We start from the raw sequence: 16,891 nt of genomic DNA, 5'->3' as shown, positions 1-16,891 counted from the left end.
TGGCACACACCAGAGGCCTCTATGTGCATAAAGGGGGCGTCTTGTCATAATAGTAATCACCATATTGTAAGCAGGAGCCTGGTGCTGCATCCCAGGGTGCACGGCTGCTTCAATGGTGTTTACACATACCAGTAGCAGGGATAAATGGCAGATCTCTGCTGCATTTTCTGAGCTGTCCTCCCACACAACATACAAACATTTAACACAACGACGTGAAGTCGAAAATGTAAATATTGTGTGTAAATGTGCAATAAAAATACAGGTGCCATTGCTTCACCACTTCTTTTCAACATTATTATCTATGGACGATGGGTTAGATTAATACGTGGAAAGCTCAACCCAACTCACAGCAACAAGAGGAATAGAAAATACAGAATCAGTGCCGATAGTACTGCACTTGTGGACGAAACTGGGCTGTATACATATATAGCTAGATAGATGTGAGAAAGGTAGCTACATTTCAGATCGATAAATAGACAAATAGACAGATAGGATAGACTTTATATAGTTATGAATGGAAAGAAAGAAAGAGAGAGAAAGAGAGAGAGAGAGAGAGAGAGAGAGAAAGAGAGAGAGAGAGAGAAAGAAATGATAATAGATAGATAGATAGATAGATAGATAGATAGATAGATAAATAGGTAGATAGATATGAGATAGCTTGACAATAAAAGATATGAAATAGAGAAAATGAGAAATAGATATAAAAAAAGAAAGAGAGAAAGAAGAAAATATGATTGAATTTGATCTAAGGAGAAACTAACACAACATTTGTAGAAACAATGATACTGGATAGCGGTCATGGAGGGACAGCTGGTTAGGTGAGCAAGAAAGCAAATAGCGAGGGGGGAGAGGAAGAGATAGAGAGAAGTAAGAAGAGGAGGGAGGGAGAGAAAAAAGGAGAGAGAGAGAGGAAAGCGAGAAAAGAGGAGACATGAAAAAGAGCCTAAAAAGAGGAAATAGGAGGAAAATGAGAAGAAGCGAGGAGATAAAGAGGAAGAATGTGAATAGGGAGGTGAGAAGAGAAAGAGAGGACAGGAAAGAAACAGAAGGAGAGAAAAAAAGGAGAGAGAGAGAGAGAGAGAGAGAGAGAAAAGAAGAGAAACAGAGAAAAAAACCGAGGCGAGACAGAGAGAGAGGGGAATGGGAGTGAAAGGAAAAAAGAGGAGGGAAAAAGAGAAAAGAAAACGAGAGACAGGAGAGATGAAGAGAGAGGGAAGAGAGCAAAGGAGAGGAAAGCTAGAGTAAGAGAAAAGGAGAGGAAAAAGAGGAGAAAAAAGGAGAGAGAAAGGAAGAGAGAAGTGTGGAGGGGTGTACGAGCAAGAGAGGTAGAGGCATGGAGGGAAGGGGAGAGGTGGAATAAGAATGAGGGATGAAGATGAAGAGTGAAAGGAACGAGAGAGGAATAGATATTGCATGGATGAATAAACAAACAGAGAAAGAGTGATCAGAGGGCTCAGAGCGATCAGTATGTTCAGAGATGGGGGTGGTGGGTCTGGGAGATTTGAGATTATTTGCAAAATTAAATGTGAATATGCATTGCAAATGAAACCTTTGCGGAGTTTTCCTACTTCATGTTTTACCTGCATGTATCACCTCTGTGTGTCACCTCTATATGTCATCTCTCCTCACAGCCGCTCAGCTTTCCCCCCAGGACATTGTTCTGATATATCTGCATATGATTCCAATATTATTTTATTAATTAGACAAGTCCTCTCTCCACGTATATATATATTATTTGCAGCCGTCTGTGTTCTGTACTTGAACAGCAAGTCCTCCTTAGATCCTGGGCCAAATTATATAAACTTAAATGATTGCAGTAGCACAGTGCTGCCCCCGTATTAAAAAGGGGTCAATTGACTTCTATCTCCAAAATAGAAAATACTCCATTTAGAGCGTGGGGGCTCAGTGGAGCATCTCATCCTGTGCAATGGTTTTTGGCAGCCGAAGCGGCAGCTCGATGCATTCTGTTCCTGCGGCTGCCTTTCCTTGCATACATTTAGCTCAATAATTCTTCCTGTCAATATCTATTTACCTCTATTTAAATAACTAATTGTAGGGCTGGGAGGCTGGCCGGGGGAGCAGGCAGAGAACATGTACAGCTACAGCCTAAAACTAAGCTTGGAGGGGTGATAAGCCACTTGGGTAATGTATTTTGGGGTGCAGTGATGAGTTGGTGGTACCCCCTTGAGGATATGATGGCTATCCTATGCCGATCTACAAATGACTCATTGCTTATTGCTTTTCTAGTTCCTATTGGCTGTGACCAACAATAATGAGGACTGGTCTCAGGAATGTGGGGGCTTGTCAATCATGTGTCCGTGTTCTTACTGTACATTACATATGTAGTGGCGTTGACAAGGAGAGTAGTCATTACCTTGTTCCTGCTCCCGGGAGCAGTGATAGCTAATTCCAGTGCCGTTTCCCTGGTCGCCTCTTTAAGGTACCACCACTGAATTTCCAAAGAGAATGATGAGGAACCGCTGGCACGAAAAGCACAAGGCATCTCTATATCATCTCCCTCCCTTATAGTCACATCTTTGGGGACTTCAGTGAATGTGGCTGAGAGCAGAAGATAGAATTTACAGGGGGTGGTTAACAGCAGAGATTAATAGACAAGATCAGACTGTTCTGCTCTAATCTGATCTGGCTTTACTCAGGGGTCTACAGCAGTCTGTTAAATGAGACTCCAGTGGATTAAAAAGTAAAGTAATACAATATTACTCAGCATCCCTGTCCACTTCTCCATGGAAAGCAATCTGTGGCTACTTTAACTGATGATGACAGCCCCTTCCCCACCTTAGTGCAGAACTGTCCCCTTCCCACAGACTAATACCACAGCAACTGTCGAAAATCAAAGACATTTTTGAGACAGGCAACTTGTTTGTGCAGTCCCTATGCATATAATACCCACCTACCCCCCTCCCATATTAGATCACCTGTACAATGACCCATTTACATCCTATGGAAACCCCCCTTCCATAGTATACATATTTCAAGCTTATTATATCCCAGGCTTCCCGTTCAGATGTTATATTGTTGTCTACAGCTCAGAAAACTCTCATTTGAAATTCTAATCTTTGCTTTCTAAAAGGGAGCAGGGGTTTTATTCTGCACCTGTAAAACTGAATACCCCCCCAAAATGGTGCAGATTGCAAAAAAGAGAAAGAAGGGTAGGGAGCAAAAACATGCAGGGCACTGACTGGGTAGAACCCCAAGTATGTACCAGGAAGGGCAAGTACTCACCATGTACAGTGAACAGGAGAGGGGAATTGAGCATCAGGTAACAAAGAGCACTGAAAAATCCTTGCTTTTCCATCTCATACATGTCAGTTGTAGGATATAAGCCAGGAAACGAAATACACAGCAGGTTTCCAACACAGAATTAGGGAAATTCCAATCCCATGGCAAATGTGGAGAACACGTAGGAGGTTTAGGTGGAAAGTTATCAGTGTTATTTCCTCAGAAATTCAAGCCTTTCCAATGGGATCCCAGTTATAAAATCCACATTGAGACTGCTGGGATCTTCTCTTGGATCAACTGTGATCCAGTGGACACCAGATCCTTCCAAAACCCATGCCAATATTGTACCTGCTGATAAAAGAAGCCCTAGTGACTCAACGAGAGGTCTTCATCTCACTCCTGATCACTGGAGCAATCGATTCCTTGTCGTTTTCTGATCTGGTTTCTATATTGTTTTGCTCCTTGGCTAGGATCAAGAGAGGTAACCAGGATCTGCTTTGGATCATCCAGATCACCCGACTATCCTTTGTCCTCCCTGGACCCAATCTCAGTAGGACAAATCTGCAAGGAGAACCAAAGGTTTGGGTATTTTTGTTTACACTCCAAAATCCACATCAACAAAGATGACCTCAACACATTCATAACAGGTAAGAAAACTGTGATTCAGCATCATCCCTTCATCCAGTGCAGTAAACCAGGATATGGCACCAGAAGAACACCAAGAGCCCCCAGATTCTGCAAAGGTTCTTCAGGATCATCAGATAATACAGGGAGTTGAAACCAGCATCCACTTTGGCTAAAAAATGCTCATCATCACTTCATGTGCCCTGGTCCCCTCTTCACTAAAACCAGAAGGGGAGGGATGTGATAGAGCACGTCTGTTTAACCCCTCCAAGGCTGGAAGAGCTTTCAACACAATATAGTGTTCATCTGTGCTTAGTATCTCCTACATCCACCTCTAGGACTGAAGGCTATAGGACAACCCTCTTCCCTTTTCTTTTCAAGGGGCAAAATATAGAGACTGTTTTGTTTACAGGAAGGAGGAAGAGAGACTACAGGGGGCTTATGAATCAGTGTAGCAAGGGAATGCACTTGTCTCAACAATAGGGGCATTAAAATCCCTTATTGAGGCTAAGTGAGCCCAGTTGATGGCTTTGTAATTGGGAACAAAACCCCGTCACCGGCTTCCTGTCAGGCTCATGAACTGAAAGCAACTGTATCTAATCTAAAGGTTATCATGCTTTAAGGATTAAAATGCAAATCCAAAATAATTACCCCCCCTCCACCCCCATTAGACTTTAACCCACTGAGCGCAGGTTTGCGGTCTGCTAGATCCCCCACCCTTCTAAAAACTTATGGGTTTAACACATTTATTACACAGCTGCTCTTAAATACAGCATTTCATTTTCATTACACATGAATTATCCTAGTACGAAAAACCTGACCCCCCCCCCCCAACACCCCTACTCTGTATTGCCTTTTATGGGGGTGCTTATTGAAACAGCATATGAAGGAATGGTGAAGGGCATACACACGTATTAGAGACCTGTTCATGGGAATTGACACTTAGATTTCTCCCTGTCTTGGACATATACATATATAGGCTATAATAAATTTAGAATCTATATCCCCCTCCCATAATACCTTCCATGCTACCTGCTCCATTGATATAGACAATAATGAAGTCCTTGCCCCAGAGCAGAAGAAAATGAAGTCTTACTTGTCATATTTTAATGCAATGACTTCATTCTCTCAGTTCATACAGGACCAGGATAAAAGGATGATAAGAATCTTTCTATTAAACGCTATCTCTGCACCCTAGCATTATTATGGGGTGCACTGCTAGGGGGAACAGGTACCCTACAAGTGTATTATCAGCAGCAGACAAAATAGATTGCTCACCTCTCAGCTCTGCCATGCAGTCTGAAGATCATGCACAGTAGCATTGGTGTCTGATTCAGAGAAAATCCAAGAACTGCAGGGGATGATGACAGGAGCTAGGGATAGCATCATTCCAGGTACCATCAGCTGGCAAGCCTGCCTTTATATGCACTATTTCAGGAATAAGGTGTCTTCTAGTCTTTGGCTTCTCTCCTTTCTGCAAAGTTAGCAGTCAGTGCTGAATCCAGCTTCCCCCACTCCCCAGCCTATGCAGTCAGATGGAACAGGCTTGCTGTAGCTTAGCATTCAGTATAGGGAGCAAATTAACCTGTTCATATGTGGATTTCACATCATTCTCTAGCAGACTGTGGAAGGGTTCATTGCACTGCTCGGTGCCAATTATAAGGGACTTCTGCCTGCTTCTTACATGCAATTTCTCTCCTTAGATTTTCCTTTGCTTCCTCCTAGACTGGAATGCACTGCAGATCAGGCAGCTATGGATCTTAGCCTCCCAAACAGCTGTGGACTGGGAAAATCCAGGCAGTGGCTCTCTCACAGGGAGGGGGCGTACTGCCTCTAAGTTTCCACTGTCTGACCCTCATGTAAAGCTGTGGGAAGAGGGTCCCATAGATTGTAAGGACGATGGTGGGGGTGATGAGAAAGGACAGGAAATGGAAGAGGAGACGAATATAGAAAGGGATATATAGAATATTAGAGCAAAGGTGATCAACCTGTTGTGTGATGTCTTCTCATGCTGGGATTTGTAGTTCTCCAACAGTCAGTTATGCATACTTTGCTTCAGCATGAGTATTAATGGCACAACTGTACTCAGTCCATTGGAGTTGGGTCCAAGTAAGGAAAACTTTAGTGATTGAGCGCCTCATTTTATAATATACATTGGGGTCTCGGTGCATATGGTCATTGTTGCTTGATTACAGGTTGACTTTATTACACGTCTAAAATTAAAATGAATTACATTTTATGTCAGTGCAGGTGATGCCCACATATAACAGCACATAATGTATTACACAGCGTACGCAGATGTGGCCCACTGTGTTAAAATCCTCCACCTCTTTGCTTCTGCCAAGAGCCATTGTTTCCTTACGTGTACTGCTGACATCCTCAACCATACAGACTGTGGGTATGGAATATATATATATATATATATATATATATATATACATACACATTCCATATATATATATATATATATATATATATATATATATATATATTCCAATGTACCAATATATATATATATATATATATATATATATATACACATTCCATATATATATATATATATATATATATATATATATATATATATATATATATATATATCCCTGTGTATACTGTCCATACTGCAGTGTCTCTGTATGTAAACAGACAATACCTCTCTCCCGCTGCAGTCACCATCCATAACCTTTGGGGATTAAATTGCAATCCCTGCTCTAGTAGTTATAACCTATAGAGGGTGCAGTGATGGTAGTCTTATCAGGGCCTCAGTGGGCCCAAAAGCCCCAATGCCACATTCAGAGACACCAGCGTTATGAATAGCGCATGGCAGGTTTTGGGCCATGTTAGAGATTTTGTACCAAGTATTTCAGGTTGCTGTATCTCAAGAAGTATACTAACCATAGAGGCAAATCACATCTCTATGGTCCCCCATCACTGATGAGGGGGTTCCGGCATATATCCAACCCTCCCTAAACAGAGTACTTTGGCTACAATAGTGCTTGGATTTCAGTGGCAGCCACATTGACTACTACATTTAACAGAGAGGGCCCCTTAACTAAAATTATGATGAGATCTACCGATGCTGCTAGTCTACGCTTCACTTGTTGCATTTGTATTTATGGAAAACGTTTATGAAATTTATACATACAGGAATCTTGCTATTGTATTGGATTTACTTTTGATTTATGCAGTATACAATGTCCATTTTTATAACTTTTCATGCTATCTCCCTACTCACTATTATCTTTGAAGAAGGATTGAGGGTCACTGATTCATGCCCAGTCTGTACCATCCTTCTTGTGACGTTTCTCGCCTAATTTATTTGTCCCTTAATAAGGGTTAATAAGTTTTAGGCAGGGGTGGAAGAAGGCTTTAAAAAACAGAGGTGTTAATAGTTTATTTTTGATTAAATAAAGTGAATAAAAAGAAATCTGAATCACATTAATATTTGCTATGACCACCCTTTGCCTTGCATCAATCCTTCTAGATACACTTGCTCATTGTTTTTGAAGGAACTCGGCAGGGAGGTTGTTCCAAACATCTTTTTTGCCTTCCTCTGGATCAACACTATAGGGGGTTGTAGGGTTATAGGTTGGACTTGATGGACTGATGTATTTATCCAATCTCATCTACTATGTAACTATCTTGGAGAACTAAAACAGATCTTCCGTTGGTGTAGACTTGCTCAATTCCTTCTATGTCATCATGTATTTCCAGACAGACTGGATGGTACTGAGTTCAGGGCTCTGTGGGGAACATATTATCGCTTACAGGACTCCTGCTCCAAAGGGCGGTCAAACCAAATATTGATTGGATTTAGATTTTTCTTTTTTCATTCACTTCATTTCATTCACTTTATTTCATTCACTTCAAAGTATTCTTTGCAGCATTTTCCCACACCTGCCTCAAACTTTTGCACAGTACAATATAGGGTTATGGAAGGAGAGAGAAGTTTTCCCTTGGATATACGATATATATATATATATATATATATATATATATATATATATATATATATCACATTCTTAGGAAAGTTAAACCTTTTATAAGGACAGAAATGATAAAGGATACTTTATTCTTAAAAGAACAATAGTGATAAAGAAGGAAAAGTAGTTCATGCTCATGGTTTTTCAATAAAATATCCTCCAATCCAATATGGATTAAGGATTAACAGATCTTTTGGTTAAATTATATAGATTTATATTAATCTTTATGATGCAAATATGTGGTTAACCATCCCTGGCACTTTAGAACAAGAATATAGATTTATATGTATACCATGCTGTTATGTTGCAAATATACCAAGCAAACAATATTTTGAAGTGAGACGGCAAGAAATCTGCTGCTCACTTGGCCTTAATACTTCAGTTTTTGTGGAAAAGCAAATGGCATATCAAGGTTTGTTTCATTTGCTGGAAAAAGATGCAATACTGTAAATGTCTCGGTCTTGCTGACATGAAGATAGATGGTGATGGAGCTGAAGTTGACCAGTTAATGCAATAGGTGAGCACAGCTACATTCATAAAGCCAGGACAAGCAAGATTTAATTAATCCCATTAGAGGAAGAGATATTCGACAAAGCAGAAAGCTCATAACAGAGAAAAGGGCTTAGTAAAGAGCAGAAGTGTTCTAAACGTGAAATTATATACATCTACGAGATGTCAGTAGGTCAACATACCGAGTGGTCCTCTATCAGTAGACCCAGTTGACAGGGGTAGGCAGAGTAGCTGGCTGTCTAGGGCAACACTGGTTACTGTTACAGTCTATGTACATGTATTTGTACAACTTTGTAGACTATATGTCAAAGCTTTTGATAATGCTGTATGTCAGGGTATGCTGAGTTTCTATTGCACTGGTAAGGATACAGTACCAGGATGTAATCTACAGTGTGTAATAGGGGCTCAGTGCCCAATCAGAGCTTCCCTCTTTATAGGACAGGTGTCTGGTTGTTGGAGTCTGGCAACAATCACAAGGGTTCCAAGTCTGTTCTGTGAATGGAATAATTGTGTGTCTGAGAAACCATCCAGCTTCTGTGTTAAAGGATACAACTGAGTGGAGTACAATGGTCCATAAGTCTCACAGAAGTAAATAGTAAATAGATAGACTGGTGGTCATGTATGTATACATGCTACCACTCGGGAGACCCCCATTCTCATGTTCACTGGGGTTCCATCAGTGAGTGAACATTTGGTATTTTAACATGCCCCTGTTAAGCACGTTTCACTTTATTTCTCTGGCCATGGTGATCTGTTGGCTTACTGGATGGCATAATGGTACAAGGGGATATACTCTAATTATATGCCTGGTACCAGGACTAACTAGTCTTGGGGGAAGGGGGAGACTCCTTAAGGTAAAATTGAATTGGACAAGGGACACACAGGTTCTTCAGAAACCCTATACAGATGAGGACCAAATAGTCCACTATTTTCAATAGTCAGTAACTGGTCACACGAATGGTGTAATATGTAGAATAAGTGGATTGCACGTCATTTAGGAGATGTATTTCAGCTTTGCTAATATAATAATATGCCCTTTGCATTGTATAATTGAATGTATAGAATCTCTCTTATTTCTATGAAGTGTATGCTGAAATTACAGCAGCTCCGGTGTAACTCTAGAGAACTGTGCCAGTCTCCAGGCAATCAAGATGCCTCAGGGCTTCTGCTATTGCAAGGTCTCAATCCCCAGGTGGGTCAAGACAGATTGAATGTCCACAGATTCATATGCTAGTCTTAAAACACAAAATAATTTAACACAAAGGTCTCCAGGGGCGCCTGAGTCTGTGCTGTAATATATGTGACTGATCTAAGATATTAAAAATAGGAACAGTAAAACAATCTTGAGGCAAATTACATTGGATACTTCAGACAGGTACGACCTTAGACATACATCAGCTCACATCATCTAACTTCTGCAGAATCTTGTATAAAGGACATGGGGCCCAATATGATATGGGTCCCCCAAACCCGCTTACAACACCCGTGCAATTCATTACTGATATCAGGGTTCTATGGAAGATTATATAAAAACTAGTTGGTCTACATCCTATTATACTCTTAGTTGGACCATACCTGGTTATACGTGTGACACCTCACTCTATATATAATCCAAATAGGAGCAATTGGAATAATAGAACTAGTAAAACATAACCTTTAATAAATCGGTTAAAATACTAAGATAACATAAATACATAGAAATACCCACATAAGACAATAAGTCCAACTCAATCACCACATATCTGGACACGGCGGTCCCAAAAGGAAATTAAGCCAATTGGTGACTCACCTCTTTGTGGTGGATGACCTGGAACTACTTTAAAAACAATCCAGGGAAGAAGTCTCCGTCCTGATGAAAGTGTTTGAGACAATAAAGAAAAATGTCCCTAGACTGTAAGACAGGGAGGGAGCTGTATACCCCTAAGCCTAACACGGGGTCACCTCCCTAAATGGCCAGTGCCCCGCCCGGAACCTTGCCCTGGTATTGGGATGTCCCTATACACGCCCTCCTGGACAAAGATTTGAAAAAATGTGCTATAAAGAGTTAATTAACAACTAAAGATGACATACCCGACATGCATGTTTCGTGGTGCATAAGTGGCAGTAACACACACACTCATCAGGGGTAAATAACAAGGTTGCTAATAAACCGCACACATAAACATATGGGCATATGTATATATTAGCCCATCAGGGGAACAGACAGTCACTAAGGCTAGTGACTCAGTCACATTCATACCACACTAATGACAAGTGGTTAGATAGGTAGGACAGAGAAATGAACAAGTGAAAATAAAGTTCAGTCCTCAGAACACTACGGAGTGCCGAACAGTGTACGTCCAAACCCTTCCCCTCGGGAGAGACGCGCCAAATGCGGGCATTTAAAGGAAACAGAAATGCGCATGCGCGATAAGTAAAACAGTCGCGCATGCCCAGATTTCACTGCCTTCGTACTCTAAATCGGGCGCATGCGCATTACATTGTCTGAGCGCCGCATATCCCGATCATAGAAGCGGAGCCAAACTCAGGTAAATTTTGGCATCTAGGACAGCCTCAATATTCTACCAGCTGGCCAAACATGAAAACAGGCTCATACAACTGACCCATATCAATAAGGGGCAGAGAATATGCCTGAGCGCAAAAAGGGGCAATCCCCTATGCATAAAAAGTACAAAAACGCACCATCTGTATTGTTACTAACCAGACAGTACCAATTTCATAGGAATATTTAAACTGGTTAAAAGATTCAGGAACAGCTACAAGATAGCATACCAAGTGGTCGAATTTATACACATATAGTGCCCAATATTATATGAATGAAGCAAAACTAAGTTGTTCATTAAGACCCCTAGGGTGTGTGGTCTGTAGCCTAAAGATCCACTTTGTCTCTGTCTGTGTGACCAATCTATCCCAGTCGCCTTTGCGTGCTGGAAATTTAACGACATCAATGCCCGTGAATCTTAAACCGGTGAAATTTCCTGCATGCACGTCACGGATGTGTCGCGCAATAGGGGTATCTCGTGAATGTCGTATATCACCTAAGTGTTCACCTACACGTCTACGAAATTCCCTGATAGTTTTGCCAATGTACTCAAGGCCACATTGACAGATGGCCCTATAGATCACACCTTTGGTACGGCAATTGATGAAATGTTGGATAGTATACTTTGCTCCTGTAACCTGACTCGTAAACTGTTTGCCACAGGCGATATATGGGCAAGCCACACACCCACTACACCTGTAGCAACCTTTTGTCTTGACTGGTAGCCAACTCTGGGGTGCTGATTGACCCACAAAGTGACTACTAACAACACGGTCCCTAATGTTACGCCCTCTCCGATATGTGATCTGTGGTCTAGATCCAACCACTGGAGCGATGTCAGGATCCATCAACAGGATCCCCCAGTGCTTGTTAATAATATCTCTCACTGGCCCAGAGGCTCCATCAAATGTGGCTATGAGCCTTATCAGGCCCTCATCAGGATTTTTTTGCTTCGGAATAAGGAGCTGAGTACGATCACTTTTGAGTGCAAATTGATAAGCTTTCCGTAAAACGGAATCAGGGTATCCCCTGGCCAAGAATCTAATACGGAGATCATCCGCTTGGGTCTTGAAATCCTGGATGGAAGTACAATTACGTCGCAGCCGTAAAAATTGGCCCTTGGGGATCCCCCTCTTCAGAGACGACGGGTGGTGACTCTCCCACCTCAATAAAGAATTGGTGGCTGTAGTTTTACGAAAAATTGTAGTATTTATGTCACCACCCGACGCTCTGAAGATCCTAACATCCAAAAAGGGTAAACTAACGGGATCAATTTCAAAAGTAAACCGCAGGCCAATGTGATTGTCATTCAAGGACCCAACAAAAGTTTCAAAATCACTTTTGGATCCTTCCCACACGACGAAAATGTCGTCGATATAACGAGCCCACACGTGAACCCGCCCCAACCAGTCGCCCTCCCCCTCACCCGGACCAAGCGAATGCTCCCACCAGCCCAGGAACAAATTAGCGTACGATGGCGCACAAGGACTGCCCATCGCACAGCCCCTGAGCTGGTGGAAGATCCGCTGGTCAAAGATGAAAAAATTCCGGGTGAGGGAAAACTCGAGCAACCTTAGGACGAATTCCGTGTGGGCCCGTAAACGACTGCCACGAGTCTCAAGAAAAGACCGAACAGCCAGGAGACCAAAATTGTGGGGGATCGAAGAGTACAGAGCCTCAACATCAATTGAAGCCAGTTGACATTGGTCATCGATGTGGGTACCCTCCAATCTTTTCAATAGGTCAGTAGTGTCTTTAACAAAAGATGGAAGTGCACACACAAAAGGGGCCAAAATGCGGTCTAAATAAATCCCTATGTTTTCACATAGCGCCCCCACCCCCGAGACGATCGGACGGCCTTTCAGAGGGGAGGTCCCCTTATGAATCTTGGGGAGAGCGTAAAAAGTGGCAATGCGGGGATACAATGGCAATAGGAAAGAATATTCTTCCTTACTAATAAGATTTTCATTTAAGGCATCAGACAAAATAGATTTAAGCTCCTGTAAATAAATTTGTGTAGGGTCATTCGGTAAAATTTCATAACAGGTTTTGTCTGCCAATAAAAATTCACATAATGCCTTGTAATCTCCCGAATTCATCACCACAATATTGCCCCCCTTATCTGAGGGTTTTATCACTCTAGACCGATCTGTCCCAAGGGTGGAGAGCGCCAGTGATTCATCCAACGTGCAGTTCTGTCGGGTAAACCGACCAGAAACCTGTTGTAAATCGCGTAAGACTAAATCAGAAAACACATCTAAACAAGATACATCAGTGATTGGGGGAGATGCTGTACTTCTAGTTTTAAGTGTGGTAAAGGGACCGCATCCTGTCTGTTCTGGTAGTTCATCGGATAATCCGAACAAAAGTCGGACATCTGCCAGCATTTCTGTAGAAATGCCCATTTCTGACGCTTCACGTCTCTCCTTCGTCCTAAAATATTTGTGCCACTTCAGTTTACGAATAAACAAGTTGATGTCCTTTGTCCAATTAAAAAGATCAAATTTGTTAGTAGGGACGAAAGAAAGACCTTTCTGCAGAATTGAAAATTCGGCTGGTTTTAAAGGGGTGGAGGAAAGATTTATAATTTGTGCCTCTACTGACGCGGTTTCCCTGGGTAACGGTTTCGCAGTGGATATGATGTGCTGTTGTCTAAAAAATCCCGATTAGTATGAGAGGTACCCGGTAATCCCCGACCTCTACCTCTCGGGTTTTTACGATTTCTATTTTTATTTCTAGTAGAAGAGTCAGAATCTGAGACATCAACCTCAGAAGAAGAGATATCAGTCTCAGGAGGGCCTCCCCTTTGTGGTAATCCTATGAAAGAGTAGACTTTATTATCCTTAAAATCAGCTGAATCACGTACAAATTGCCGATGTTTGCGTTCTTTCAAATGGTACTGAAAACGCTCTATGGTTTGTTGTAATACCCGTTCCTGATTCCCAAAGTCTGGCTCTTGTGAAAATTTCTGAGCGGTTTCAATAGAGTCTTTTAGTTTGATATCTAATCTATCTAAATTAGATTTTTCCTCTTCTAACAACAGCTGCATCAACCTTAGGGAGCTATTTGTGGCCTCACGTTCCCATTTACCTAAGAATGTAGAATTCCGGCAGCGTGCTGCCGGTACCAAAGGGATACGTAGTCCACGGGGCACTATACCCTGTTTAATATAACATTCAAGGCTGTGTACCTCCCACCATGCGCTAATTTGTTCTTTGTAAACTGCAGTAAGTTCCCTAAATGCTCCCTTGAACGTAGGAGTATATTTTTGTTGTGTATAGTTTTTGTCAGAAAAAATATCTGATAGTTCATTCAACCACTGGGTAGTGTCAAGTCCTGTCCTGAGAAAACCAGCCATATCCTGGAAAAGACTAAAGTACAACTACTAAAGTCAAAATAAGCACTATGCTCGCCACACTACATGTAATCCAAATAGGAGCAATTGGAATAATAGAACTAGTAAAACATAACCTTTAATAAATCGGTTAAAATACTAAGATAACATAAATACATAGAAATACCCACATAAGACAATAAGTCCAACTCAATCACCACATATCTGGACACGGCGGTCCCAAAAGGAAATTAAGCCAATTGGTGACTCACCTCTTTGTGGTGGATGACCTGGAACTACTTTAAAAACAATCCAGGGAAGAAGTCTCCGTCCTGATGAAAGTGTTTGAGACAATAAAGAAAAATGTCCCTAGACTGTAAGACAGGGAGGGAGCTGTATACCCCTAAGCCTAACACGGGGTCACCTCCCTAAATGGCCAGTGCCCCGCCCGGAACCTTGCCCTGGTATTGGGATGTCCCTATACACGCCCTCCTGGACAAAGATTTGAAAAAATGTGCTATAAAGAGTTAATTAACAACTAAAGATGACATACCCGACATGCATGTTTCGTGGTGCATAAGTGGCAGTAACACACACACTCATCAGGGGTAAATAACAAGGTTGCTAATAAACCGCACACATAAACATATGGGCATATGTATATATTAGCCCATCAGGGGAACAGACAGTCACTAAGGCTAGTGACTCAGTCACATTCATACCACACTAATGACAAGTGGTTAGATAGGTAGGACAGAGAAATGAACAAGTGAAAATAAAGTTCAGTCCTCAGAACACTACGGAGTGCCGAACAGTGTACGTCCAAACCCTTCCCCTCGGGAGAGACGCGCCAAATGCGGGCATTTAAAGGAAACAGAAATGCGCATGCGCGATAAGTAAAACAGTCGCGCATGCCCAGATTTCACTGCCTTCGTACTCTAAATCGGGCGCATGCGCATTACATTGTCTGAGCGCCGCATATCCCGATCATAGAAGCGGAGCCAAACTCAGGTAAATTTTGGCATCTAGGACAGCCTCAATATTCTACCAGCTGGCCAAACATGAAAACAGGCTCATACAACTGACCCATATCAATAAGGGGCAGAGAATATGCCTGAGCGCAAAAAGGGGCAATCCCCTATGCATAAAAAGTACAAAAACGCACCATCTGTATTGTTACTAACCAGACAGTACCAATTTCATAGGAATATTTAAACTGGTTAAAAGATTCAGGAACAGCTACAAGATAGCATACCAAGTGGTCGAATTTATACACATATAGTGCCCAATATTATATGAATGAAGCAAAACTAAGTTGTTCATTAAGACCCCTAGGGTGTGTGGTCTGTAGCCTAAAGATCCACTTTGTCTCTGTCTGTGTGACCAATCTATCCCAGTCGCCTTTGCGTGCTGGAAATTTAACGACATCAATGCCCGTGAATCTTAAACCGGTGAAATTTCCTGCATGCACGTCACGGATGTGTCGCGCAATAGGGGTATCTCGTGAATGTCGTATATCACCTAAGTGTTCACCTACACGTCTACGAAATTCCCTGATAGTTTTGCCAATGTACTCAAGGCCACATTGACAGATGGCCCTATAGATCACACCTTTAGTACGGCAATTGATGAAATGTTGGATAGTATACTTTGCTCCTGTAACCTGACTCGTAAACTGTTTGCCACAGGCGATATATGGGCAAGCCACACACCCACTACACCTGTAGCAACCTTTTGTCTTGACTGGTAGCCAACTCTGGGGTGCTGATTGACCCACAAAGTGACTACTAACAACACGGTCCCTAATGTTACGCCCTCTCCGATATGTGATCTGTGGTCTAGATCCAACCACTGGAGCGATGTCAGGATCCATCAACAGGATCCCCCAGTGCTTGTTAATAATATCTCTCACTGGCCCAGAGGCTCCATCAAATGTGGCTATGAGCCTTATCAGGCCCTCATCAGGATTTTTTTGCTTCGGAATAAGGAGCTGAGTACGATCACTTTTGAGTGCAAATTGATAAGCTTTCCGTAAAACGGAATCAGGGTATCCCCTGGCCAAGAATCTAATACGGAGATCATCCGCTTGGGTCTTGAAATCCTGGATGGAAGTACAATTACGTCGCAGCCGTAAAAATTGGCCCTTGGGGATCCCCCTCTTCAGAGACGACGGGTGGTGACTCTCCCACCTCAATACTCAGCTCCTTATTCCGAAGCAAAAAAATCCTGATGAGGGCCTGATAAGGCTCATAGCCACATTTGATGGAGCCTCTGGGCCAGTGAGAGATATTATTAACAAGCACTGGGGGATCCTGTTGATGGATCCTGACATCGCTCCAGTGGTTGGATCTAGACCACAGATCACATATCGGAGAGGGCGTAACATTAGGGACCGTGTTGTTAGTAGTCACTTTGTGGGTCAATCAGCACCCCAGAGTTGGCTACCAGTCAAGACAAAAGGTTGCTACAGGTGTAGTGGGTGTGTGGCTTGCCCATATATCGCCTGTGGCAAACAGTTTACGAGTCAGGTTACAGGAGCAAAGTATACTATCCAACATTTCATCAATTGCCGTACTAAAGGTGTGATCTATAGGGCCATCTGTCAATGTGGCCTTGAGTACATTGGCAAAACTATCAGGGAATTTCGTAGACGTGTAG

At 42.2% G+C, this 16,891-nt stretch overlaps 1 protein-coding gene across 1 annotated transcript in view; it reads right to left on the bottom strand.

The window, feature by feature from the left end:
• The window catches only part of VSTM2B (V-set and transmembrane domain containing 2B), a 57,274-nt gene extending 51,618 nt beyond the window's left edge, over positions 1-5,656 (bottom strand). The window contains exons 1-3 of the mRNA XM_075282127.1: positions 5,143-5,656; positions 3,244-3,801; positions 2,375-2,559 (exon numbers count right to left, since the gene is read on the bottom strand). Coding sequence (XP_075138228.1) covers positions 2,375-2,559; positions 3,244-3,325 — 267 coding nt within the window. The 5' untranslated portion in view covers positions 3,326-3,801; positions 5,143-5,656. The remainder of the gene's footprint in view (positions 1-2,374; positions 2,560-3,243; positions 3,802-5,142) is intronic.
• Positions 5,657-16,891: the final 11,235 nt, after the last annotated feature.

Source organism: Leptodactylus fuscus, chromosome 7, assembly GCF_031893055.1.
Source record: "Leptodactylus fuscus isolate aLepFus1 chromosome 7, aLepFus1.hap2, whole genome shotgun sequence".
NCBI lineage: Eukaryota > Metazoa > Chordata > Amphibia > Anura > Leptodactylidae > Leptodactylus > Leptodactylus fuscus.
Note: the sequence above shows the minus strand (reverse complement) of the source record. Positions and strands in the feature narration are given on the sequence as shown.